At 39.5% G+C, this 27,056-nt stretch overlaps 1 protein-coding gene across 2 annotated transcripts in view; it reads left to right on the forward strand.

Annotated features, from left to right (window-relative positions):
• The window catches only part of METTL8 (methyltransferase 8, tRNA N3-cytidine), a 99,669-nt gene that overhangs the window by 4,406 nt on the left and 68,207 nt on the right, over positions 1–27,056 (forward strand). For both annotated transcript variants that reach the window (XM_066279441.1, XM_066279440.1), the window contains exon 2: positions 11,205–11,305. Coding sequence is in view for 1 of the 2 variants with exons in the window: in XM_066279440.1 (XP_066135537.1) it covers positions 11,300–11,305 (6 nt within the window). In the remaining variant the exon portion in view is untranslated. The remainder of the gene's footprint in view (positions 1–11,204; positions 11,306–27,056) is intronic.

The raw sequence follows: 27,056 nt of genomic DNA on the forward strand, positions 1-27,056 counted from the left end.
CAACTAAAAGAGCTGTTAAGGCGGCATAGGCTTTGAATGTGTTTGATCCCACCAGACCCTGTGAGCTTGGTGAGGAGTTTGGATGGCGTTTGTGGCAATGGACAGAGCACTTAATGAAAGGCACTGAGGTCTGTTATCAAAGAGCTGGATGGCTAGTTATCTGCACTGGACCTTCACCTTGAGTGATTTGTACAGACAACTGCACTAATCATTGAGTGGTGTAAAGCAGTGGTCCCAACCTTTTTTGGGCCAGGGACCGGTTTAATGTCAGAAAATACTATATTCACGGACTGGCCTTTAGGGTGGGACAGATAAATGTATCACGTGACCGAGACAAGCGTCACGAGTGAGTCTTAGACGGATGTAACAGAGGGAATCTGGTCATTTTTTAAAAAAAATATCATTCAGACTTAAATATAAATAAAATGGAAATAATGTAAGTTATTTATTCTTTCTCTGCGGACTGGTACCAGTCCGCAGCCCGGGGGTTGGGATATTTCAACAAGTGGAAAATATCTACTTTATAGTTAGAACATTTGAGATTTAGTATTTCTTCTTACTAATATTGTGGTTTCTTACTGATTTAAAGATTAAAAGGAAACTAAATCTGCATCTATGTTAAAAATACTTGGGTGATGGAAAAGATTATATATATATATCATATAATATATATATACACAAACATTGTCTTTAGAGTAGCCTACTCATTCAACATATATATGTATCCTTAACACACTGCCTAAAATATGGTTACTGCATATGTTGAATAAATGAAGGATGTCCATAAAAACAATGGTGGAAAGTCAAATGACAATTCTAACATAGAGCCATGACCAACACATGCAGAGTGACATGTTAAAAGAGGGCAAGGCTATAACTAACAAAGGGGAAGGTGTCAGAAAAAGTGTCAGAGTGGAGCTGTGATACCTGGGATGAGTCTTGAGATAAGTAAGAGAAGGAGAGGGAGGGAGCTCCAGGAAAGAAATTTGAAATGTAAATGCACACTGGCTTGAGCAATTGAGCAATATATCAGAACCACAAGAGCAAATGTGAAGTATAGAAAAAGAGGCTGAATTGTGGGCAAGACGCCAATAACAGAATTCTCTATAACGACACCAAGGGATTCAGATTTTGTCCTATAAGGTATCTATACAGACCCCTAGAACATAGATGTAGTCTTGTAATGCCAGTGGCCGAAGTCAGGCAGATCCACATTGGATTCAGGCAGATGACAGAGGAACTGCGGAACCAAACCTGGGGGTAAAGGACTATGACAAGAGAGGGGCAACGGCTTCCTTGCTGGACGTACATGCTCTTGTGGACAGTATGAGAGACCCTGATGGGAGGGCCGTGGCATCTGTGGAGGCCCTCCCGCAGCGGGAAGCTGCTCTCACCCAGTTGCAGATATGCACCGAGGACACTTTACAGCTTCAATGGTCATAGCCCTGAACTACACAGGCCCTCCCACCTACTATGTGGTAGGGGGCTAGGTGGGCCTCCAGTTAACTCCCTGGGCAGAGTGCTCAGGGAGACAGTGTGAAGGGTACCTTTGTAACTTCTGTTGTTTTTAGTATAGCTTGCACTTTTGTTGCTGTAGTCTCTGCTGTTTCTGTGATATAATAATATACCTCACTCCTCGCAGAGAGAACAGAGTGGAAGATACCTATCACATAGATTGTGAGGTGAGCAAGCCTAAAGGGGTGGATTGTTGGGAAAACAGCTGTCTTAGGGTTATGTGCGTGCACTTTGCATGATTACTGTGTGAGCACGTGGCAGGCCCACGTGTGTATAGCCTTTGTAAGGCTACGGCTGCTTGGGCAGATGCTGATTGTGGATTGCCTGCCTGCCACTCACTGTGAGAGGCCATTTTGCTGTTCGTTCGCCTGCTGCCATGAGAAGCAGTTTCCCTTGCTTGTTTGTTCATCCGCTGTTGGGAGGCTGTAATAAATGGGAGTGGCCTGCTGCTTTTGGTTCCGCAGTTCCTCTGTCATCTGCCTGAATCCAGTGTGGATCTGCCTGACTTCGGCCACTGGCATTACAAGACTACATCTATGTTCTAGGGGTCTGTATAGATGCCTTATAGGACAAAATCTGAATCCCTTGGTGTTGTACATAGAGAATTCTGTTATTGGCGTCTTGCCCACAATTCAGCCTCATCTCTTTTTCTATACTTCACATTTGCTCTTGTGGTTCTGATATATTGCTCAATTGCTCAAGCCAGTGTGCATTTACATTTCAAATTTCTTTTTCTTTTTTTTTTTTTTTTCTTTTTTTCTGAAGCTGGAAACGGGGAGAGACAGTCAGACAGACTCCCGCATGCGCCCGACCGGGATCCACCCGGCACGCCCACCAGGGGCGACGCTCTGCCCACCAGGGGGCGATGCTCTGCCCATCCTGGGCGTCGCCATGTTGCGACCAGAGCCACTCTAGCGCCTGAGGTAGAGGCCACAGAGCCATCCCCAGCGCCCGGGCCATCTTTGCTCCAATGGAGCCTTGGCTGCGGGAGGGGAAGAGAGAGACAGAGAGGAAAGCGTGGCGGAGGGGTGGAGAAGCAAATGGGCGCTTCTCCTGTGTGCCCTGGCCGGGAATCGAACCCGGGTCCTCCGCACGCTAGGCCGACGCTCTACCGCTGAGCCAACCGGCCAGGGCCCATTTCAAATTTCTTTCCTGGAGCTCCCTTCCTCTCCTTCTCTTACTTATCTCAAGACTCATCCCAGGTATCACAGCTCCGCTCTGACACTTTTTCTGACACCCTCCCCTTTGTTAGTTATAGCCTTGCCCTCTTTTAACATGTCACTCTGCATGTGTTGGTCATGGCTCTATGTTAGAATTGTCATTTGACTTTCCACCATTGTTTTTATGGACATCCTTCATTTATTCAACATATGCAGTAACCATATTTTAGGCAGTGTGTTAAGGATGCATATATATGTTGAATGAATGGGCTACTCTAAAGACAGTGTTTGTGTGTGTGTGTGTATATATATATATTATATGATATATATATAATCTTTTCCATCACCCAAGTATTTTTAACATAGATGCAGATTTATTTTCCCTTTAATCTTTAAATCAGTAAGAAACCACAATATTAATAAGAAGAAATAACTTTTTAAAAAGTTAAATCTCAACTGTTCTAACTATAAAGTAGATATTTTCCACTTGTTGAAGGTCAAATGGCATAACAGATCTACCTAGTAGCTTAGGATTTAGAAATGACTTCTCTTAAGTTTGGGCGTAGAACAAACGTTAGTACCCTCCTTTTTTTTCAGTCTGTGTCTATGTGATGTTTACAGAATACGTAACCATTTTTTCCATGATATTTTTAAAGACAGGAAGAGGAGATATGATATCAGAAGTTAATAAAATGCTTTTTGTTCATGTTTTATTTATAGAAACATGGTATAACCTAATAAATATATAAAACATTCAGATTACTAAACTTGAACGTTTGTTCAGAGACCAAAAATATTTGAACCAAGGTCATTCATTCAACGTGTAATTATTTTTATGTACAATGTTCTGGGAACTACTTTGGCGTAGAGTATAACAGGGAATAGGGCAGACAAGGACCCAACATGTTGGGGGAGATGAACAAGATAGTAAATAAATACATTTTAAAAATAAGATTTCTGGTAGTGGTAAGTGTTGTGAAGAAGATAATACAGGGTGATGTGCTTGACAGAGTAGTTGTGAACCCTGCTTTAGTCAGAGTGGTCAGGGAAGGCCTCTGAATAATGGACTTTGAGCTGAACCCCAAATGATGAGAAAGGATCAATCTGCAAAGAACTAAAGTTAGACTAGTCCAGACAGAGAGATTCTTGCTTGAATGCAGGGACTCAGAAGCAAAAACAACTTTGGCTTATTCTAAAACTGTCAAAAGGCCAGTGTGGCTCTTTATTGTGCATGAAAGGGATGAAGTTGGAGAGCTAGGTTGGAAACAAGCTATGTCAGATGTAAGGAATTTCAGATTTTATTCTGTTAAAATGGGAAGCCATTGAAGAAGGAGAGTGATGTGATCTAATTTGTGTTATAACATATGGCTATAGTTGTAGAGGGGCAAGAATGGAAGCAAACAAGTGGCTGTTCCATTGGTCCGGGTAAAAGATAATAATGGTTGGGCTGGAGTGCTAGCAGGTAAGCTGGAAGGAAGTGAATAGATTCAGGATATAGTATTTTGGAGGTAGAGATGACAGGACTTCTAATGTAGTAGTTATTAATGATGAAGAAAAAAAGATTAAAGTGAAATCATGATAAAGTAAACCACACATAAACATCCCCCAATTCCCCAGAACAAATGAAAAACAGAAAATGATGTGTGTCAAAGAACAATGCCTGCATTTTACTAAATGTACACATTAGTATTTTAGACATTAATGCTAAAGAATGTAGGATCTGTTGTGTGGCTGGGGCATGTGAAAAGAGGGGAATAAAATCAGTTCCCAGAAGTAGGCAGGGGTCAGATCATGTGGGTTCAGTGATGCAACATTCCCTTTAAGACATAGTTGGGACAGCATCAGGAACAAGAGTGAAATAGACCAGTGAGCAGGTAATTGTAGTAGTCCAGGTAAGAGTCACTTTTGGAAATTTATTTAGAAATTATTGAGGCTTTTAACCACAAGTTTGGTTCTTAAGTTTCTCTTTATATATTTTAATTATATTTATCTTAACATGTAGTACATTGATACATATATAAAATCCAGAAAGATTTAGGCTTAAAGGATCAATAGCAAAGTTTGCAAACTATTCCTTTTATTTAAAAAAGCATTTTATTTATTTAAAGAATGTGTATAGATAACATAGCATAATACATAAATAATAATTATAAAATGAATATCCATATATCGTCAACTTAAAAAACAAACATTATTTAAACCTTGGCATCTCTTATGTTCCCCTCCTGATGCCCAGATCTCTTTCTCCTCTTTATGTAAATAAAATATAGCTGTTTTTAATGTTTTTGAACATCATATAAATTGAATCACACTGTTATGTATGTGCTTTACTGCATATTGCTTATTTTTTTCAACATTATACTCGACAAAGTACCTTAGTTCATTTCATTTATTTTTAGTACTGTATAGTATTTCATTGTATGTATTTACCACAAATTATCCATTACCTACTGGCTAGGCTTTAGTGTCTTTCTGGGTTTTTATTCCTAGAAGAGTGTGGTATAGACATTGGTAAATCTGCCTCCTGATATACTTGTTAACGCATATATTTGTTTTCTGTTGCTGTGTAATAAGTTATCAAAAACAGCAGCTTAAACCAATACCATTTATTATCCCTATTTTTTTCTACATGAATAACCACCTGTCCCATTTGCTGAGGTGATCATACAATTGTTTTTATTAGATCTGATAATTTGGTGAGTTACACAAATACATTTTCTAACATTAAACCAAACGGGTTTATTTAGGGAAATTGTAATGTGTTTGTTTTTTTTACATTGTGGGATTTGGGCAGCTGATGGCATCAGTTCTTTTTTTTTTCTTTTTTTTTAAATAATTTTTTAATGGGGCAACATCAATAAATCAGGATACATATATTCAAAGATAACAAGTCCAGGTTATCTTGTCGTTCAATTATGTTGCATACCCATCACCCAAAGTCAGATTGTCCTCCGTCACCTTCTATCTGGTTTTCTTTGTGCCCCTCCCCCTCCCCCTTTCCCTCTCCCTCTCCCCCCTCCCCCTGTAACCACCACACTCTTATCAATGTCTCTTAGTTTCACTTTTATATCCCACCTACATATGGAATAAGATGGCATCAGTTCTTATTGGGCTTTCTGGCCTTGGCTAACTTTTGGTCTCTGAAGATTTATTGTTCCTTCTTGCTAACTCAGTGATATAGTTAACAAGATATATATTTAAATGTATTTAACCAGCCTTTTAGGAGTATTTTATAGCAGAAAGGTTTTTGGAGTGTGAAGTTCAACAAATTATCAGAACTAGAATTTCACTTTCTTATATTTTTAGTGTAAAAGTTTCCATTAATGTAAGGTATGATCACTTATTTTTTATCTATTTATTCATTTTTAGAGGAGAGAGAGAAAGATTGAGAGAGAGAGAGAGAGAGAGAGAGAGAGGAGCAGGAAGCTTCAACTCCCATATGTGCCTTGACCAGGCAAGCCCAGGGTTTTGAACTGGCAACCTCAGTGTTTCCAGGTCGACGCTTTATCCACTGTGCCACCACAGGTCAGGCCAAGGTATGATCACTTACCATCCATCATTTCTGTCTTTCTTCTTGTCTCCATGCACATCCATTTCCCTTTCTACTGAAAACAAGGAAGCAGCACTGTGTAGTAGAAAGAGCCTCAGATCCCGAGTTAAAAGGCACAAGTTATAGTGTGCCAGCACCACCACTTAGGGAGATCTTGACCAAGCCACTTATTCTGAGTTTCATTCAATCATCTGCTAAGTGGAAACACTCAGGATTGAAATGAGAATCATATGAGTTTATAAATATGAACACGTTTTGTAAGGGAAGAGGATGAGAAGGGATGATGTCAGGTATATTGTCTGTTAGGAAAATGTAACAGAAATGGAGTTTGGGGAGGGGAGAAGAATTGATTAGTAGAATGGAGGATTTTTTTAGGGTGTTGAAATTATTTTGTGTAATTCTATAATGATAGATACTTGCCACTATGCATTTGTTAAAACCCATAGAGCTATACTGCACAAAGAATAAACCCGTATGCAAAATTTAGAGAAATAATTAAGGGGAAGTAGGGATTCCAGGATGGAATGCAGACTATAACAAAAGAATCTAACTGTATTACAAATGTATGCAATACCTCACTGAAAAGGGCTAGAGGAAAGGTGCTGATCTCAGTAACTTTGAAAATGAAACTGTAAGACTGAAGACGATAGGAACTATAAATATGTACTGCACTGTACTTGATGGTTTCCTACAGAGGTTTGGGTTAACATTCTGAAACTATACATGTATACAGGAATTGAATAATTAATAACTGGTTGGTGGATGATGGAAACCAGGTTTCTTCCTGCTGGACTAGGAGGTTATAAACAAGCAAGAGGTGAAGGCTAGAATGATGCATCCACGTGATAATGGATTAGGGTTGGAGACATTAGTGTGAACTCTAATTTAGTTTACTATAGATACAGATGGATACATAGAGAAACATTTATAGATAAAGACTTGTATATGTCCTTGATTTAATATGCACATATATTTTTTTGCTTTGTCCATTGAGAGGATCTAGAAGCAACCTGGTAGCAAGGAGCACACACAGTACCCAAATAGTACTTCAATAAAAGGAACCAATGCTTTTTGGAGAAATGGCTGATTCTATGGGTCAAGGCATGTATAACATGAACCTGCAACATCTTGTAGTGCCAGAAAGTAAGGAAGTGCTAAAAAACAAAAACACAATGATGGAAGTGTGTCAAAAGGATATAGGATCCAACTGAAATAAAGTAGTATTGGGTTATAATCCAAAATTTAAAATCCAAAGTTTAAAATAATTAATTATCTATGAGTCGGTACAGATATATACAAGTGATTGAATAAATAAATAAACGGGGGAGAAGAGACAAATTTCCCATGTCAAAGAATTCTAGGCCCTGACTGGTTGGCTCAGTGGTAGAGCATTGGCCTGGTGTGTAGGAGTCCCGGGTTTGATTCCCAGCCAGGGCACACAGGAGAGGTGTCCATCTGCTTCTCCACCCATCCCCCTCTCCTTCCTCTCTGTCTCTTCCCCTCCTGCAGCCAAGGCTCCATTGGAGCAAAGTTGGCCCGGGCACTGAGGATGGCTCTGTGGCCTCTGCCTCAGGCGCTAGAATGGCTCTGGATGCAACAGAGCGCCTCCCCAGATGGGCAGAGCATTGCCCCCTGGTGGGCATGCCGGGTGGATCCCGGTCGGGTGCATGCGGCAGTCTGTCTAACTGCCTCCCCGTTTCCAGCTTCAGAAAAAATACCAAAAAAAAAAAAAAAAAAAAAAAAAAGAAAGAAAAAGTTCTAAGTAATTTATATAGTTACTCTTACCTTGAAGAAATTGAGTATAATTCACCACTCCTTAAGTGTGGACTGTGCATAGCCATTTCCTTCCAAAGAATTCGGTGTGGAAAGGGGGAAAACAACTTTACAGTGGAGAAATCTGTCAGTCACTACCTCAGCCAAGTGATCAAGGTTAATATCAATGGTAATATGACCTGTGGTAGCACAGTGGATAAAGCATCGACCTGGAAATGCTGAGGTCGCTGGTTTGAAACCCTGGGCTTGCCTGGTCAAGGCACATATGGGAGTTGATGCTTCCAGCTCCTCTCTCTCTGTCTCTCTCTGTCCCTCTCTGTCTCCTCTCTAAAATGAATAAATAAAATAAAAAATTATGCCTGACCTGTGGTGGCACAGTGGATAAAGCGTCCACTTGGCAATGCTGAGGTTGCCGGTTCAAAACCCTGGGCTTGCCTAGTCAAGGCACATATGGAAGTTGATACTTCCAGCTCCTCCCCTCATCTCTCTCTGTCTCTCCCCTCTCTCTCTCTGTCTCTCCCTTTCCTCTCTAAAATGAATAAATAAAAAAAAAAAATTAAAATATCAATGGTAATAAGTTATGTTCATATCAGGTACCCTTGATATGACGTGATAAGAATGGCAGTTTACCTCTGTGGTTTTCCTCCCTAAAACACATACTTCCAGTCTAATCATGAGAAACACATCTGATGAATATTTATTCAGCAGCATTCTACCAGATACCTGATCAGTACTTCTTAAAAGTAACTGTCAAGGTCATCAAAAACAAAGTCTGAGAAACTGTTCGAGCCAAAGGAGCTTAAGGAGGCCTGATGACTGAATTAATGTGGTACCCTGAATAGAATCCTGGAAGAGAAAAAGGACATTAGATAAAAATGGAGGAGAGATGAATAGAATAAGGATTTATGTTTATAATAATGTAATGTATTAATATTGGCTTAATTATAACAAATATGCTAATGTGAGGTCTTAATAATGGGCAAGCTATGTCAGATAGATGGAACTCTGTACTATCTACAACTATCCTGTAAATCTAAAACTGTCCTAAAAATAAATGTATATTCTAAAAATACAACAAAAATGAAAGATACCACTGGATAGCAGCAGCATAGTGTTAATGATTGAGAAAATGAATTCAGATACCAGCCTGCTTGGGTCCAGATCTCAGCCTCCCTATTTACTAGTTTGTGCAACCCTGATTATCCTAAATAACTAGAATTACTTAACCTCTCTGTACCTCAGTGTCCTTGTCTGTTAAATGGGTTCTTGGGAGGACTAAATGAGTTACTACATGTAAAGCACCTAGAGTATGCCTGGCACATAGTCTGCACTATGTAATTCTTCGATTCTATTTATCATTTCTACTTTGCTTTGCTCTTTAGTTTGGGGGATCTCTGTGAGAATAGCTGAATTTTACTGAATCACTCTTCTTCTGCATACTGATTTTTAGCTTGGCACTCCAACAAAAACAGTATCCATAGTGCTTTGTTGACAAGGGGGAAATCATTAAGATTATAAAAATTAAAGGGGAAGCAGGGCCTGAACTTAAGGATTCCCAATGCCGGTTGCATGCTGCATGACTAAGTGAATGCAGAAGCCAGAAAGCCGGACAGGATCTACTGTTCTATGGGCATAGACATGCCATATCTAGAAATGCTGGAGGTCATTTTATTTGGTTGTCAGGAGATTCCTTACTAAAATGTCCACTTCCTTTGTTAAACTGATGTTCCTTCAGGACAAAGCACTGCCTCCAGTTCAGACTCCTCAGATTTAGGATTCAGCATCTAAAATTTTGGCATTTGAAACAAAATGAAACATATTATAGAAACATATGTTTTAGGCCTTTTATTTCTCTGCCTAAAATACATACCAGCTCATTAGAAAACTTTTTCTAGATCAGCAGCACAGATAGAATATTGTACCAAGTAGAATGTGGAATTTGGAGTTAGGAGGCCTGCTCAGAGTGTGACTCTGGCATGTGTGTGAACAAGACAACTGCCAGAACCTCTTTGAGGCTCATCTCCTCCATCTGTAACATGTGGTAATAAAAATGCTTGTCTTGCCTTCCTCCCTCAATTATAGGATTATTGTAAGGTGTAGGTGTAAAAAGGAAAGCTTTTTGAAAATTGTAAAACCTATACAAGTATTCTTATAGTAATTCTCAAGTTTTCAACTAGAATAAAACTTTAATGGGACTTTATAGTCATATTAAATGTTGCAGTCATCTGTATACTTTTATTTACTGATTTTGTAATAAGGTAAAGTCATTTGAATTTAAAGTGCTTTCAATAGTATATTTTCTCACAGGACTTTTTAGTTTTTATTATGTTTTTCTTTAGTGTAAGGAAAAAAGGCATTGTTTTCATCTGGAATTGTCTCTTGGGGGGAGGTGCAGTTTGAGGAAAAGGTTTCCAAATGCCACTGAAATTAGCTTTATAGAGAACACAAAAGTCTATCCCTGTGGTTTGGAAGTTTTCTCCTTCAGACGAAGACCCTCTTGTTCTGGTGTGGAGCTGACCGGCAGGGGGTGTGGGAGCTTTCCCGGAGTTAGGCGAGGTGGACCTGGCTGGTGCCGGCCGTGCTTGTTTCCTCCTGATGATTAACAAGTGCTTTAAATGAAAAGGTTCTGGCACATCAGAAACAGTTACCAAATGGAAAGAGAGAACAGCCACAATGTCAAACAATAATGTAGCAAGTAGGAAGTACCTGCCATAGCTGGTAAATAGGAAGTTTCTGTGTAACTGGAATTTGACATTCTAGTATGGGTTGTTTGTTTTCCACCTCCTCCTGCTACTCTGCTTTTTTCAATAATTTCTTTCTCTTTCAGGATTCATTGCCCTACCTGCACAGCGCCTGCAATTGTCTATCTTACCTGGTCTAACTATGGGGCCTTTTAAAAGTAGCTTTTCTCTGGACTTCTTTTTTTTTACCTGACTTTTTTCCCTACCTAATAAATAATGGACTTCTTTACATATGAATAAATTTAAGTTTTAGCAACATTTGAAGTGCCTATATAATCTTCTATATTTGGATGTACAATAATTTAGTCAATCCTGTAGAGATGAATATTCAGTAGATTGTTTGGAGTTTTTCATTATAATGTACAAACAATGCTGTGACAAATCCTTAAAATCCTTCTGATTATATTATTAGGAGAATTTGCTATAAAACTGTTACTTTAAAACTTTCCCTTTGTATTGCCACAGGTCCCTCAGGAAAGCTTCAGTGTGGTCTCCCCTGACAGTGACTGAGGATGCCTGTTCCTCCATCCTGCTGATCACAACGTCTCACCTTCGCCAAAATGACGGTAAGCCACTGCAACTGTTTGTGTTTTTTTAATGTGGACTTTTCACTCTCCATGTCTCCCCAGAAAATTAAGGCAGTGGTTCTCAAGCTTTTTGTTCTCAGGACCCCTAGACACTCTGAAAAATTTCCCCTAAGAGCTTTTGTTTATGTAAATCATAGTTAACCGTATTCACTGTATTAAAAATTAAACTGAATCAAAGATTTTGACACTTATTTATTGTTACCTAAAAATAACAAATAGTACTAAACTCATTGCATGTTAGCTCAATAACATTTTTTTTTTAATTTAAAAAGAAATTAGAAGAATGTCATAGTTTTACATTAATCTGGCCTAAGAGAAGATGACTGGTTTCTTTTATCTATTTGCTTCTGCTAAGTCTGTGGTTGATATATTTGAAGAAAATGTGTTCTCATACAGATATATAAGGAGTTAGAAAGGAGGGGAGTACTTTAATAGTCTCTTCGGATGAGTGTGAATATTCTCCTACGATGCTACACCAAATCCCAGTAAGTGGTAGTTTCTTAAAGGTTAATTACAATATAACATTTGAAATGACATGAGTGAACTTTTCATACTGTTACATTGAAATCCATTGCTCTGTCTTGCACTTTGAACAGATCTTCTACCCATGCATGATTGTGTGATACCATGTATTGGTCATCTGAAAAATATTATTTCACTGAATTGTATAGGTCTTCCTATTGTTGATACATTTCCATTATACAGTATCTCATCAGAACAGTGTTCAAGTGTCAGAAAGCTTTTAAGCTTACTCTGGTGAATACACAGGTTTTCCAGAATTCTAACTTTTTGTTTAAAAGTTTGAATTTTACCAATGGCAATAAATGATGTCTGTTGTTATCTTGACAGACTTACTTTGTTTATTTTTGAGAAAATGCCAAAGTGAAAATGGTGTTCTATGAAAAAATATTTTTAATGCTTAGTCAACAATATACTGAAGTGAAACTGGCTTTTTCTTATTTTATTTTTTGTGAATGCGCATGGTTAGTGAAGAAGACAGTGACTTCTCCAGTGCAGTGTGCTGCCACTGCTTTGAATCAGACTAAGGTGTCAATAATTTTTTGTTGTTGTTGTTTTGGTTTCTTTTCCTTTTTTTAAGATGTCAACAATTTTATCCACCATTGCCTGTGCACTATCAATGCAAATGTCACCAAAATCAAAAAAGGCATAATAATGTACAAACATGTTATTTGATAACATGTTATAAAATAATTAAAATGTTATTAAATAATTAAAATAATTTTTAATTAAAATTATTTTATTAAACATGTTATTAAAATAAAATAATTCTGACATTATTAAAATAATTATTATTACTAAGATAATTATTAAAATAATTCTGACATTTTGCAGGCCTTGTAAAATGTCCTGGGGTGTCCAGGGGTCCCTGGACCACACTGAGAACCTCTAGTCTACAGTAATCATAGAAACCAATTCTCCCAGAGTCTGATTTAGGACTAGTTTGGACCCAGTTTTGGCCAGTGAAATTCGAGAACAGGTCTATTGAGGAATTTGTGAGAAAGTTCCCTCAGCCTTAAAAAAAGACACGAGAAAGCGATGGTCCTTTCTTTCCTCTGGGTGTTGTCGTGTCAGTGTGATGCCTGGAACCACTGCAGCCATTTTGTAACTGGCAAAGGGAACCAGCCTTAGGGTGAAGGTAATGCACTTTATTTTTTATTGACTTTATTGGGGTGACATTGGTTAATAAAATTATATAGATTTCAGGTGTACAATTCTATAATATATTATCTGTATATTGTATTGTGTGTTCACCACCCCAAGTCAAGACTCTGTCCATCACCATTATTCCCCCAAACCCTCTTCTACCTCCCCCAACTCCCTTTCCCTGTTACTCATCATGCTTTTGTCTGTGTCTATAATGTTTTCTTTTTGCTATGTCCTTTAACCTTTTTACCCTCCCTCTAGCCCCTGTCCCCTCTGACAGGTGTTAGTCTGTTTATTATCTATGAGTCTGTTTCTATTTTGTTTGTTATTTTGTTTATTAGATTCCACATATGAGTGAAATCATAGGGTACTTGTCTTTCTCTGACTGGCTTATTTCACTTAGCTTAATGCTCTTCAGGTTCATTCATGCTGTCCCAAACAGTTACGATTTCCTTCTTTTTTATGGCCAAGTAGTATCCATTGCGTAAATGTACCACAGTTTTTTTATCCACTCCTCTACTGATGGACACTTGAGCTATTGTAATAACACTGCAGTGATCATAGGGGTGCATATATTCATTCAAATTAGTGTTTTAGGTTTCTTGGGATATATTCCCAGAACTGGAATTGCTGGGTCATAAAACAGTCTTATTTTTAATTTTTTTTTTTTTTTTTTTTTTTTTTTTTCATTTTTCTGAAGCTGGAAACAGGGAGAGACAGTCAGACAGACTCCCGCATGCGCCCGACCGGGATCCACCCGGCACGCCCACCAGGGGCGACGCTCTGCCCACCAGGGGGCGATGCTCTGCCCATCCTGGGCGTCGCCATGTTGCGACCAGAGCCACTCTAGCGCCTGAGGCAGAGGCCACAGAGCCATCCCCAGCGCCCGGGCCATCTTTGCTCCAATGGAGCCTTGGCTGCGGGAGGGGAAGAGAGAGACAGAGAGGAAAGCGCGGCGGAGGGGTGGAGAAGCAAATGGGCGCTTCTCCTGTGTGCCCTGGCCGGGAATCGAACCCGGGTCCTCCGCACGCTAGGCCGACGCTCTACCGCTGAGCCAACCGGCCAGGGCTTATTTTTAATTTTTTAAGGTCACTCCATCCTGCTTTCCACAGTGGCTGCACCAGTCTGCATTCCCACCAACAATGGATGAGGATTCCCTTTTCTCCACATCCTCACCAATATTTGTTGAGTTAATGATGGTAGACATCCTGACAAGTGTGAGATAATAGATATCTCATTGTGGTTTTTATTTGCATTTCTCAAATGATTAGTGACATTGAGCCTCTTTTAATATGTCTTTTGGCCATCAGTATGTGCTCTTTGGAAGAGAATATATTCAGGGTTTTTGTCCATTTTTAAATTGTTCATTTGTTTTTTTGGTGTTGTGTTTTATAAGTTCTTTTTTAAGTTTTGGATATAGGTGTTAACCCCTTATCAGGTGTATTATTGTTGAATATGGTCTCCCATAATGTGGGTTGTCTTTTAATTTTGTTGATGATTTTCTTTACTATGTAAAACCTTTTTATTTTGATGTAGTCCTATTTGTCTATTTTTTCTTTTGTTTTCCTTGCCCAAGAAGATATATTAGGAAAAATATTGCTATTAGAAATGTCTGAGATTTTACTACTTATGTTTTCTCTTAGGAATTTTATGGTTTCAGGTCTAACATTTAAATCTTTAATTCATTTTAAGTTTATTCTTGTCTGACCTGTAGTGGTGCAGTGGATAAAGCGTCAACCTGGAACGCTGAGGTCGCCGGTTCAAAACCCTGGGCTTGCCTGGTCAAGGCACATATGGGAGTTGATGCTTCCTGCTCCTCCCCCCCTTCTCTCTCTCTCTCTCTCTCTCTCTCTCTCTCTCTCTCCTCTCTAAAAATTAATTTAAAAAAAAAATTTTTTTTTAAAGTTTATTCTTGTGTATGGTATAAGAAGGTGGTCTAGTTTCCCCCCCTTTTTTTTTTGCATATATCTGTCCAATTTTCCCAACAGAATTTATTGAATAGATATTTTTACCCCATTGTATGTTTCTGCCTCCTTTGTCAAATTTTAATTGACCATAAAGGCATGGGTTTATTTCTGGGATCTCTATTCTTTTCCACTGATCTATATATCTGTTTTTATGCTGGTACCATGCGGTTCCATTACTATGGCCTTGTAGTATAGTTTGATATCAGGTAAGATAATGCCTCTGACTTTGTTCTTTTTCTCAATATTGTTGTGGCCATCCAGGGCCTTTTGTGGTTCCATATAAATTTTTGGAATATTTGTTCTAGTTCTATGAAATGCCCTATTGGTGTCTTGATATGAATTGTGTTGAATCTATAGATTGCTTATGGGCATTTTAATTATGTTAATTTTTCCTATCTATGAACATGCTATTGCTTCCACTTATTTGTATCTTCTTTGATTTATTTCTTCAATGTCTTATAAATTTCCAAATACAAGTCTTTTACATCCTTGGTTTAATTTATTCATATATATTTTTAAGCAACTGTGAATGGCATTGTTTTCTTAATTTCCCTTTCTGATCATTCATTAGTGGTGTATAAAAATGCAACTGATTTCTGGATATTTATTTTGTATTCTACCACTTTACTGAACTCAGTTCTAGTAGTTTTTTGGTGGAATCTTTAGGTTTCTTTATATACAGTGTCATGTCATTTGCAAATAATGGCAGTTTTATTCCTTCTTTTCCAATCTGGATGCCTTTTATTTTTTTCTTCTTGTCTGGTGCTGTGGCCAGGACTTTCAGTACTATGTTTAGTAAGAGTGGTGAAAGGGGATATCCTGTCTTATCCCAGTCTTAAGAGAAACACTTTTCATTTTTTGCCCATTGTGTATGATGTTGGCTGTGGGTTTGTCATATATGGTGCTGTGGGTTTGTCATATATGGTTTTTATTAATCATATATGGTTGAGGTATGTTCTATTCCAACTTACCATAAATGTATGCTGGATTTTATCAAATACTTTTTCTGCATTTATTGATATGATCATGTGTTTTTTTTAATTCATTTTGTTTATGTGGTGTATCACATTTATTGATTTGCAGATATTGTACAAACTTTCCATCCCCAGAATAAATTTCACTTAATCATGGTATATGATCTTTTTAATGTATCCAGTTTGCTTGTAATTTCTTGAGGACTTCAGAATCTATGCTCATCAGGGATATTGGCCTATACTTTTCTTTCTTTGTAATGTCTTTCTCTGATTTTGGAATTACCAAAACTAGATAATGAGTTTGGGAGTCTTCCCTCCTCTTACATTTTTTGGTATAGTTTCATAAGGGTAGGTGTTAGTTCTTTTTTGAAAGTTTGGTAATATTTGTCTGTGAAGCCATCTGGTCTGGGACTTTTGTTTTTGGGGAGTTTTTTTTTTATTACTGCTTCAATTTCATTGGTTATAGTCTGTCTATTCAGATTTTCTGATTTTTCCTAATTCAGTTTTGGAAGATTTTATATATTTAGGAATTTATCCATTTTGTCCATATTGTCCAACTTGTTGGCATATAGTTATTTGTAATATTTTTTTACAGTCCTTTGTATTTCTTTGATGTCAGTTGTTACTTTTCTTCTTTCATTTCTGATTTATTTATTTAAGTTTTTCTCTCTTTCAATGAGTTTGCTTAAAGGTTTGCCAATCTTATCTTTTCAAAGAAACAGCTTTTAGTTTCATTAATTTTTTATATAATTTTTTTAGACTTTTTCATTTATTTCTGCTCTGATCTTTATTGTTTTCTTTCTTATAGTCACTTTGCACATTGTTTTTTTTTTCTAGTTATTTTAAGTGTAAAGCTAAATAGATTGTTTATTTGAGATTATTCTTGTTTGTTGAGATAGGCCTGTAATACTATGAATTTCCCTCTTAGGACTGCTTTTTCTGTATCCCATAGATTGTGGGTTGTTATGTTCTTGTTTTCATTTGTTTTAAGTTATTTTTTTATTTCTTCCTTAATCTCATTGTTAACCCATTCATTCATTGTTTAGTAACATGTTATTTAGCCTCTGTCTGTGTATTTTTCAGTTTATTTCTTGTGATTGTGTTCTAGTTTCGTATCATTATGGTCAGAGAAGGTACTTGATATGACTTCAATCTACTTAAATTTATTGAGACTCATTTTGTGTCCTAACGTGGTCTATTCTAGAAAATGTTCCCTGTGTACTTGAAAAAAATATATATTCTGTTGCTTTTTGGTTAAATTCTCTGAAGATATCAACTCCATCTGATCTAATGTGTCATTTAAGTCTGCTGTTTCCTTCTTGATTTTCTGTCTGGAAGATCTATTTATTGATGTCAATGGGGTGTTAAAAAAATCTTCTATTATGATTGTATTACTGTTGATCTTTCCCTATATGTCTGTCAAGATTTGCTTTATATATTTAGGTGCTCCTATGTTGGGTGCATAAATGTTTACAGGGACTATATCCTTTTGTTGGATTACTCCCTTTATCATTCTATAGTGTCTTTGTTTGTCTCTTACTATAGCCTTTGTTTTAAAGTCTATTTTGTCCATTAAATTTTTTATTTTTTAATTTTCCTGAAGAGAGAAGCAGGTAGGCAGAGAGACAGACTCTAGCATGTGGCCAACTGGGATCCACTTGGCATGCCCACTAGGGGGCGATGCTCTGCCCATCTGGGGTGTTGCTCTTTTGCAACTGGAGCCATTCTAGTGCTTGAAGCAGAGGCCATAGAGCCATCCTCAGCACCCAGGCCAACTTTGCTCCAATGGAGCCTTGGCTTCAGGAAGGGAAGAGAGAGAGAGAGAAAGGAGAGGGGGAAGGGTGGAGAAGCAGATGGGCACTTCTGTGTGCCCTGGCCGGGAATCAAACCTGGGACTTCTACACGCCGGGCTGATACTCTACCACTGAACCAACTGGCCAGGGCTGTCCATTTAATTTTGCCCATTTAAGTATCACCTTCCCCTAGCTTTTTTTCTTTTTCATTTGCATGAAGTATCTTTCTCATCCCTTTACTTAGAGTGTGTGTGTATCCTTCTGAGGTGGGTCTCTTGTAGACAGCGTTTATCTGGGTCTTGTTTTCTTATCCATTCAACTACCTTATATCTTTTGATTGGAGTATTTAAGTGATTATTAATAGGTACATACTTATTGCCATTTTATTCTTTTAACTATGTTCCTCTGGCCTCCTCCTCTTCTTTCTCTTCCTCAACTTTCTCCTCCTCCTCCTTTTCTTCTTCTCCTTCTCTCTTCTTTTTTTCTACTTTCTTCTCCCTTCTTCCTTTTTCTTCTTTTTCTTTCTTATTTCTTCTTCTCTCAGGTCCTTTAACATTTATTATAATACTAGTCTGGTGGTAACAAACTCTGTCTTTTTCTTGACTGGGAAGCTCTCTATTTCTCCTTCAATTTTAAAGGATAGCCTTGCTAGGTAAAGTCGTCTTGATTATAGGTCCTTGCATTTTAGCACTTTGAATATTTCATTCCAGTCCCTTCTGGCCTGCAAAAGATTCTGTTGAGAAATCAGCTGACAGTTTTTTTTTGTTTTGTTTTGTTTTTATTTTTATTTATTTATTTTTTACAGAGACAGAGAGTGAGTCAGAGAGAGTGATAGACAAGGACAGACAGACAGGAATGGAGAGAGATGAGAAGCATCAATTATTAGTTTTTCATTGCTCGTTGCAACACCTTAGTTGTTCATTGATTGCTTTCTCATATGTGCCTTGACTGTAGGCCTTCAGCAGACCGAGTAACCCCTTGCTGGAGCCAGCAACCTTGGGTTCAAGCTGGTGGGCTTTTCCTCAAACCAGGTGAGCCCTCACTCAAGCTGGCGACCTCGGGGTCTTGAACCTGGGTCCTCTGCATCCCAGTCTGACGCTCTATCCACTGCGCCACCGCCTGGTCAGGCTCAGCTGACAGTTTTATCAGAGCTCCCTGTAGGTAACTGCCTTTCTCTTGCTGCTTTTAGGATCCTCTCTTTGTCTTTAACCTTTGCCATTTAATTATGATATGTCTTGGCATGGGCCTTATGGATTTATCTTGTTTGGGACTCTCTGTGCCTCGTAGACTTGTCTGTCATTTTTTTACCAAGTTAGGGATGTATTCAGCCATTATTTCTTCAAACAGGTTTTCAATCCCTTGCTAACTCTATTCTCCTTCTGGTACCCCTGTGATACAGATGTTGGTATGCTTCATGTTGTCTCAGGTTTCTTAAACTAGTCTCATTTTTTAAAAATTCTTTTTGCTGCTCTGATTGGGTGTGTTCTGTTACCTTGTATTCCAAATTACTGATTTGATCCTCTGTTTTACCCAATCTACTGTTTATTCTGTAGGGTACTCTTCATTTTAGATATTGTATTCTTCATTTCTGACTCTTTTTAGTGATTTCTCTGTTCTTTGTCATGCTGCTTCACTTCTCACTAAATTTCCTTAGTTCTCACTAAGTTCCTTGAACATCCTCATAACCAACAATTCTTTTGAATGCTATATCTTGTAAATTGCTTGACTCTATGTCACTTGGCTCTTTTTCTGGAGATGTCTCCTGTTCTTTCACTTGGGACATGTTTCTTTGTCTCCCCAGTTTGGCTGCCTCTTTGTGTTTCTTTCTATGCATTAGGTAGATCTGCTATGACTCCTAGTCTTGGTAGAGCAACCTTGTGTAATAGGTATCCTGTGGGACCTAGTGATGCTCTCTCCTTGATCACCTATACTGGGTGCTCCATGAATGACCCTTGTGTCGGTTATGTGGGCCCTTCTATTGTAATTGAGTCTTGATAGCTGTTGACCCATTCGTATATGGGGTCGACTCTTAGGCTGGCTGACTGTGAGGATCAATTCTGACCACAGTGGATGAGCTGCTGGGCTGGTACTGACCACACAAAGCAGAATTAGCCTCAGCAGGGTCTGGTGACTGCCAAGATCTCCCTTTGGATATACCGTTTGTGAAGCTTATTGGATCCTGTTCTGAAGCTGGCCTCTTGGGAAGACTCTGGTGCAGGCCAATATTAGATGCTTCCTATGTCTGGTCCTGGGTAACCTGTTTGGAGGTACAGAGCAATCCACAACTTGTGGCTGCCTCTGCTGGGCCCAGGGTATGCGCAGGAAAGACCAAGCTGCACACCAAGTCTGGGTTTTACCAACATCAGGCCTGGGGGAAGGTGAGCAAAAGTCCTGAGGTACCCTAAGCCCAAGACCCCACCTCCACCTGCTGTCAGCTGCCTGTTAGGCCCTATTACTGAAAGAGCCTCTGACAGCCCTTAAGTTGCATGAGGTAGTACTCAGTGAGTCACCTTTTAGGGGCCAGTGGTGTTCACCAGATTGATACAGTTTTAAATTTGATACCAGTGCTGGGTCTGAGGCTAGTCAGCAAATGACTCAGGGTATACCAAATTTAGCTGCCATTTGGTGGGTGCTCACACACATTTGTTGTGGAGTGGGGTCTCAGAGAGTCATCAGGGTGATGCCAGAGAGTTTATCAGGCCCAAACAGACCAAAATTTGGCCATGTGAGGAGAGGGCTCTGCAGCAGTCATGCGTGCAAGGGAAAAGTGTCCCTTGCAATCTAGAGCCACACAACTCAATCTGTCCTAGATTTAGCCAGGAGCCTGATCTCAGCAGAGTGGGGCTGCTGGGACTCAGGAAGGTAGGGCTAGTGGATCTTTCTTGAGGGGAAGGTGCTGGTTAGGCTTGGGGGAAGGTATGGGTAGTGGCCACTGCCTCACAGCCACATAACTCTCGACTGTCCTGGATTCTACCCAGGCCTTGGCAGGATAGAGCCACCAGGAGTTGGGGAGTTGGGAGGGAGGGTCCACAGAAAGCTGGAGAGTGTGGCTTAGTGGATCTCTATGAGGGGGAGGCACCAGTCAGGTTCACAGGAAAGTGAGAGGAATGGCCCCTGCCCCCAAATCATACAACTCAGCCCCTGATACCCACTGAGTCTGCCCAGACCTCTACACCCTATCCCAGGCAGCTGACTCCTCAGCACAGCACAAGCTCTGTATGGTAGGGTGACAGGGAGTCTAGAGGGTGGGGCTATTACTTTTCCCCACGTTGATGCCATAACCCGGGGACTGCTCCCCCCAAGAAAGATGGTGTGTGCAGTGTGGAGAGGAGCTCAGCACAACGATTCCTGCAGCTGTCTTTTCAGCTCTCTCAGTGCTACAAGCTGGACTCTCTCCTCACACAACTCTAGTCCATTGTACCCTCCCTCTGCCTGAGCCCCACGGTGAGTGGCTGCAAATGAGATTTTGTGTGCTGGCTTTTTATGAGGGTGCCTATTTCTCTAGCAGACTTCTGTCTCTCCCTGGCAGAATGTCTCCCGATTTTCACAGCCAAATGTTATATGGGCACCTCTTCCGTGCTCTGGTGCTCTGGGCTGAGTAGCCCGGCTTGGGGTTTAGGCCTCTCACTTCTCAGGGGGAGCCCCATCCCAAGCTAACGTATTCCTTCAGAACCTTAGCGACCTGTGGGAGCATGGCCAGCCCTTTTTGCATCTCCACCCTTTCTGCCAGTCTCTATGTGGTTTCTTTAAATCCTTGGTTAATAAGACTTCTCTTCAGCTAGTCTTCAGCTGGTTATTCAGGATGATTTTTCTCCAGTTGAGTTTAAAAAAATTTTTTTTTAAATTTCTCCAAAATCTTCTTTTAATTTTGATTATAATTAGCTTAATTTTATGGATGGTTTTGGTGAGAATTTATATTTTTAAAATATTGAATCTTCAACTCCGGAAACCCATGTACTGTCTTCCTATTTATTAAAATTATCTTCCATGCCCCTCTGTAGAGTTGAATAGCTGTCTTTATATCCATCCTGTACATTTCTTTCTGGCTAAGTTTATTCCTAGGTATATTCATTATTATTATTATTGTTATTATTTTGCAATCATAAGAGGGACCTTTCCTTCCATATATTTTTTATTTTTGCTATCAATTTATTTTTAAAACTTTAAATTAAAAAAATGTAGCTCATATTTCCAGATAGTTTTGGCTTCTTAAAAAAGAATAAGCAAAAAGGATACTATCATTTGTGGTAGTACAGTTTGTACTGCATGAAGTTAATTTATGCGGTATGACTGTTTAAGACTGTTTAAGGAAAGGGAACATACCAGAATACCAGAAGCTGTATCTCAATGAATATGATTTTTCCAAGCTGGTTATGTTGGAAGTCTATACATTTATGACAGCAAGAACAACAAGCTACTCTAAAGACAACAAAGGGTATATATCTTAAAGCAAAGAGTTTGCCACCACTGAGGATATGAAAAAGAATCAATAAACTTGCTGCGTGGACATTACCTGAAAATGGAATTTCAAAGATGTTTTACTATTATTAGAGTAAATAGTAATTTCTTAAGGTGACTTATTTAAAGGGACAACACTTATTTTGATATACAGGTCTAATTTTTAGTTAAATAACATAGCTTTATACAGACACCTTATCTTACCAGGTGGCAAAAAAATGGCTGGTAGGTATTATTGGTTTTTGTTTGTTTGTTTTAAAAGAATCATTTAATCAGATTGGTTTTGTATTAAATAAGATTCAGGTCACCCCAGGCTGTGTTTAAGCTATTTGGGAAAATGGAATTTGCCAGTTTTCTAAGACCTATTAAAATAAACACATTTCTTTTCATTCACATGGATTTTTAAAAATGGTGGACTACCCTGGTATCTTAATCATCATTTAAAATGTTTCTCTAAAAATGTGGTTCTGAGCTCTTAACAACTGACTTACAAATGATCTTAGAAATAAGACCTTTTATAGATTGAAGATTACTAAAGTTTCTCTACATGACATAGTCCTTGGAGATTACGATTACAACATATTCTCAGTTATTCTTAAGCATCTTGCTGTGGCATTATTTTTCATATCCTTTTAAAGAAATCTGTGGTAATGTTCATGTAAGAAACATCTAAACCTGTAGAGAATTTTTATAAGTTTATTTGAGCTAAAACTGATGACAACTGCTGGGAAACAAGATCTCAGATGCTTCAAGATAAACAGTTTTGCAGTTTCTTTTATGCATTTTAAATTAAGAAGGGAACATAAGGAAGATTACATGAAGATTGCAGAAAGCAAGGCAGGATTGCATTACAAGATAGTTAGTACAGGGTAGCTACATCTTCAAGGGGTATTACTTCTGGCATTTCAAAGGTGTGTTAACCTAGATGCACAAGAACAATGGACAAGGCTTGCTTAAAATTTTTTCAGTAAAGAAGTTATAGGCACCCTGGCCGGTTGGCTCAGTGGTAGAGCGTCGGCCTGGCGTGCAGAAGTCCCGGGTTCGATTCCCGGCCAGGGCACACAGGAGAAGTGCCCATTTGCTTCTCCACCCCTCCCCCTCTCCTTCCTCTCTGTCTCTCTCTTCCCCTCCCGCAGCCAAGGCTCCATTGGAGCAAAGATGGCCCGGGCGCTGGGGATGGCTCCTTGGCCTCTGCCCCAGGCGCTAGAGTGGCTCTGGTCGCGACAGAGCGAAGCCCTGGAGGGGCAGAGCATCGCCCCCTGGTGGGCAGAGCTTCGCCCCTGGTGGGCGTGCCGGGTGGATCCCGGTCGGGCACATGCGGGAGTCTGTCTGACTGTCTCTCCCCGTTTCCAGCTTCAGAAAAATACATAAATAACTAAATAAAATAAAATAAAAAAGAAGTTATAGGCGTGGGCATGACTACCCACCATAACCTGTCCAGTTAGGAATTTATGATCAGATCACTCTGTGAGGTTACTTTCCATAGCAGGCTCTAGGTTAGACTCCCGTGAGTGATTTTTCAGGCCTGACCATAGGCAATTACAAGACTTTTCCTGGAAGACCTATGGGGAGAAGCTGCCCCCCTTCACACGCACCAGAATTGGTACACAACCTGTGCATAACAGCGCACTGGAGGGACTGCAGTCAGTGCCCCTTTGGGCAGCCATGTTCATATGCATGTCTGCATTCTGATTAAGTTCATTCACCTATCAGGACCCACAGAGTGGTGGTTTCTACAGAGCCGGGCCAGCCTGTGCTTTCAGGAAACAGCTGTCAAGGAAACCTACCATATACCGATCACAATCCTCCAACTCAGTATTAGCTAGTTTACCTTATTTTAGAAAGTAGGACCTGCTAGCCTTATGAGGAAATCCCTACCCTCCTCGCCACCGTGCATGCCCTATTTTCTTGTTGCCTCTTCTCAGGCTCTAGAATATTCTTTTTTTTTTTTTCTTTCTAAAAGACAATTTTATTAATTAACATTTTTGAAATGCAACTTATTACCTACATTATATAATTTGTAACAGGCCTCCACAATTTTCCCCAATTTTTCTTTCATGATTTATCATTCACTGTATCCTATCCCCGATCCTAACTGCTTCATGAGGGCCGGGACTTTGTCTTGTCACTACTATATTCAGCTCCTAGATTAGTGTCCAGCATAACAAAACTTTGCTAAATGAATGAGTTGACCAATCACGTAATCTTTTCCTAGTTGCTGCATGTATGATATATTAATGATACTTTATCCTTGCTTATACTATTCCATCATCCTGAATACTTTTCCAGTGCTTCAGTCCCATCCTTTCTGTAAGACCAAGCTTACATGCCAACTCCTTTTTCTGTATTCCTACAGATTATATTTCCATATCTGGTAAAATAGTAGAGGATATAACCCTTGTCTCACTCATTGCTTCTTGACCTTTAACACCTACCTAGAGCAATTGACACAGATAAGACAGTAAATGTAAAATTTAATCTAAACTTCATAGACATTGCCAGCTGTCAGCTTTTCTTAAGCTTCCGTTTGTATCTATCTTCTTCTTTTTTTAAAAATAATTTTATTTTTTTAATGGGGCGACATCAATAAATCAGGATTCATATATTCAAAGATAACATATCCAGGTTATCTAGAATATTCTTGCTCTTGCCCCAAGTTCCCTAGGAAGAGTATGCTCCACCTCTTGGGAGGCACTGGACTCCCCTGTGAATGAAAAAGGGGTTCTATGCAAAGTAACCTCACTGGATGATCTGATAATAAATTGTTAACTGGGCAGGTCATGGTTCTGCCCCAGGCATGTAACTTCTTTAGTGACAGGTTTTAGACCAAAGCTGCCCATTGTTGTCGTGTATCTAGGTTAATACACCTTTGAAATACCAGAAGTAATACCCTTTGAGGGGTTATTAACCCCAAAGAGAACACATAATCCTTAGTCCAATCCCAGCCTTGTCCTCCCACCTCCTCCCCATCCCCCAGTATATGTCATCAGTTTGGCTCAAATAAACTCATAAAAATTCTCTACAAGTTTCAACATGTCTTATGTCAACATTCCCAATCCATGGATTGTTTTCCCTTGAGTAAGGACTTCTTACTTGTTACTAAATTGTTTTAGTTCTGTCATTTGACAATTCCTAGCCCAGATGGCTGCATTCAGAGGGCTCTGTTGGGGGCCTCTGCTTAGACACTCTCTCCATTTTGGCCCAGTACCATTCTACTTTAGCTCTTTCCCTTTCCCCACACCCTGGACCATGGGCCATAAAACGCCAGGAGCCTTTTTTATTCAGGGCTCCTGGGTAATGAGACAATTTCCCCCATCTGTGCTGCGTCTACTTGATCCTTACCTGGTGCCATTCCACACGGGAGAATGGAGCGCTGGTGAGCTCATGCCTCTTTGGGTCTCTTGCATACACCGTTACAGTAAATAAAAGGCTTGATTGTTCCTTTCAGTTTTGCTTTTTGTCCTAATTAGCCACCTCAATACTTAATTGCTCAGCAGTGCGAGGTAGGAATGGTATTTGTTCCTAATTATTTATTCTGTGGGGTTTTTTTCCTTTTTAAACTTTAAGAGGTGACCTTTAGGAATGTTTCTGGAATTCACTGAATAATAATTTGACCTTATATATTTTTTATTATTATTTCATTTTTAATATTTAATTTATTGTGTTGACATGGTTTTAAGTGTCCCACTAAATATAGATTTGACTTTACATTTATGAAAGGCTATATTGCTTGTAATGCTCTTCGTAAAGACTTTGTGACTTGGGAATTATCTCCATTTTACAAATGATCCTATAGGCTCAGGCTATAAGTGACTTTCCCAAAAGTCATGTGTATAGTCAGTAGCCGCTATGGTCGCGGCCATTCACATGCAAGTTCCCTTTGAATTCGAGCAGACAATAAAGAAACAGTGGAGACAAACATTGGGGGGGAGGCATTCCTTTATTCTAGCCTCACCCGGCTGGTGAGTAAACACACAAAGGGAAAAACACTTCCCTTCCACTCATTTAGAGCTCACAAAGCTACTGACACATCCAGTTTTTCCTAGAATCAAAGGCCCCCACCAATCTCAGTCACCTCTGGTTCCCCATCTGCCAACATGGCTTGTTACTCTGCAAAACTGGCTTCTCTCTCCTTCCCTTCCATCTTGGCTTCTGTCTTTTTCTCCTTCCTCCTTCTAAAACACTACCTGGGTCCACAAAGACCCCTCCTCCAGCACACATTAACATGACAATGACCCTTCCTAAACAGGAATGCGATCCTCAATTAACTGCCCTGCTCTGGGGGCAAGCACACATGTGGTTGCCCAGTGCCATTTTTAACAATAAAAGTGAGCAAACTCAAATAACACAAATTTTACAAACTTATTTGTCCAACATCATGATTAGTAGATAGCTGAGCTAAGATTTGAACTTGAAGCTTATTCTATTCTGAATATTATTATATTCAACACTTGCTACTGTAAGAATGAGATGGCACTCCATCACCAGGTGTGCAGGCTTTATTAGAGGAGAAAGACCTGCCGGGGCACTCCTCCAGGAGAAGTGCACCGGGTTACAGACTAGGGCGAGTTATATAGTGTTTGGGAGAGCCTGAGGGGATACTGAGGCAAAAGTCCTGGTATGTCCGGAATGCTCCTCCTTGGGGGGCTTCGAGCATGTGGGTGTTGAATCAAAAGTCCTGGTGTGTCTGTCTGGAGCCCCTCCTTGGAGCAGCTTGTCAGCTTTTTGGAATTTCCTCTGTCTCAGGGGCCATAGTCCAGTAAGGGTGAGGTCTGACAGATAAACGGAACATCAAGAGGGCAGTTTGGAATACACATATCTATCAGCTACTATACTACCACAACTTCATTGGTCAATTAGTCTCTCACCTTCT

This window comes from Saccopteryx bilineata, chromosome 5, assembly GCF_036850765.1.
Source record: "Saccopteryx bilineata isolate mSacBil1 chromosome 5, mSacBil1_pri_phased_curated, whole genome shotgun sequence".
Taxonomy (NCBI): domain Eukaryota; kingdom Metazoa; phylum Chordata; class Mammalia; order Chiroptera; family Emballonuridae; genus Saccopteryx; species Saccopteryx bilineata.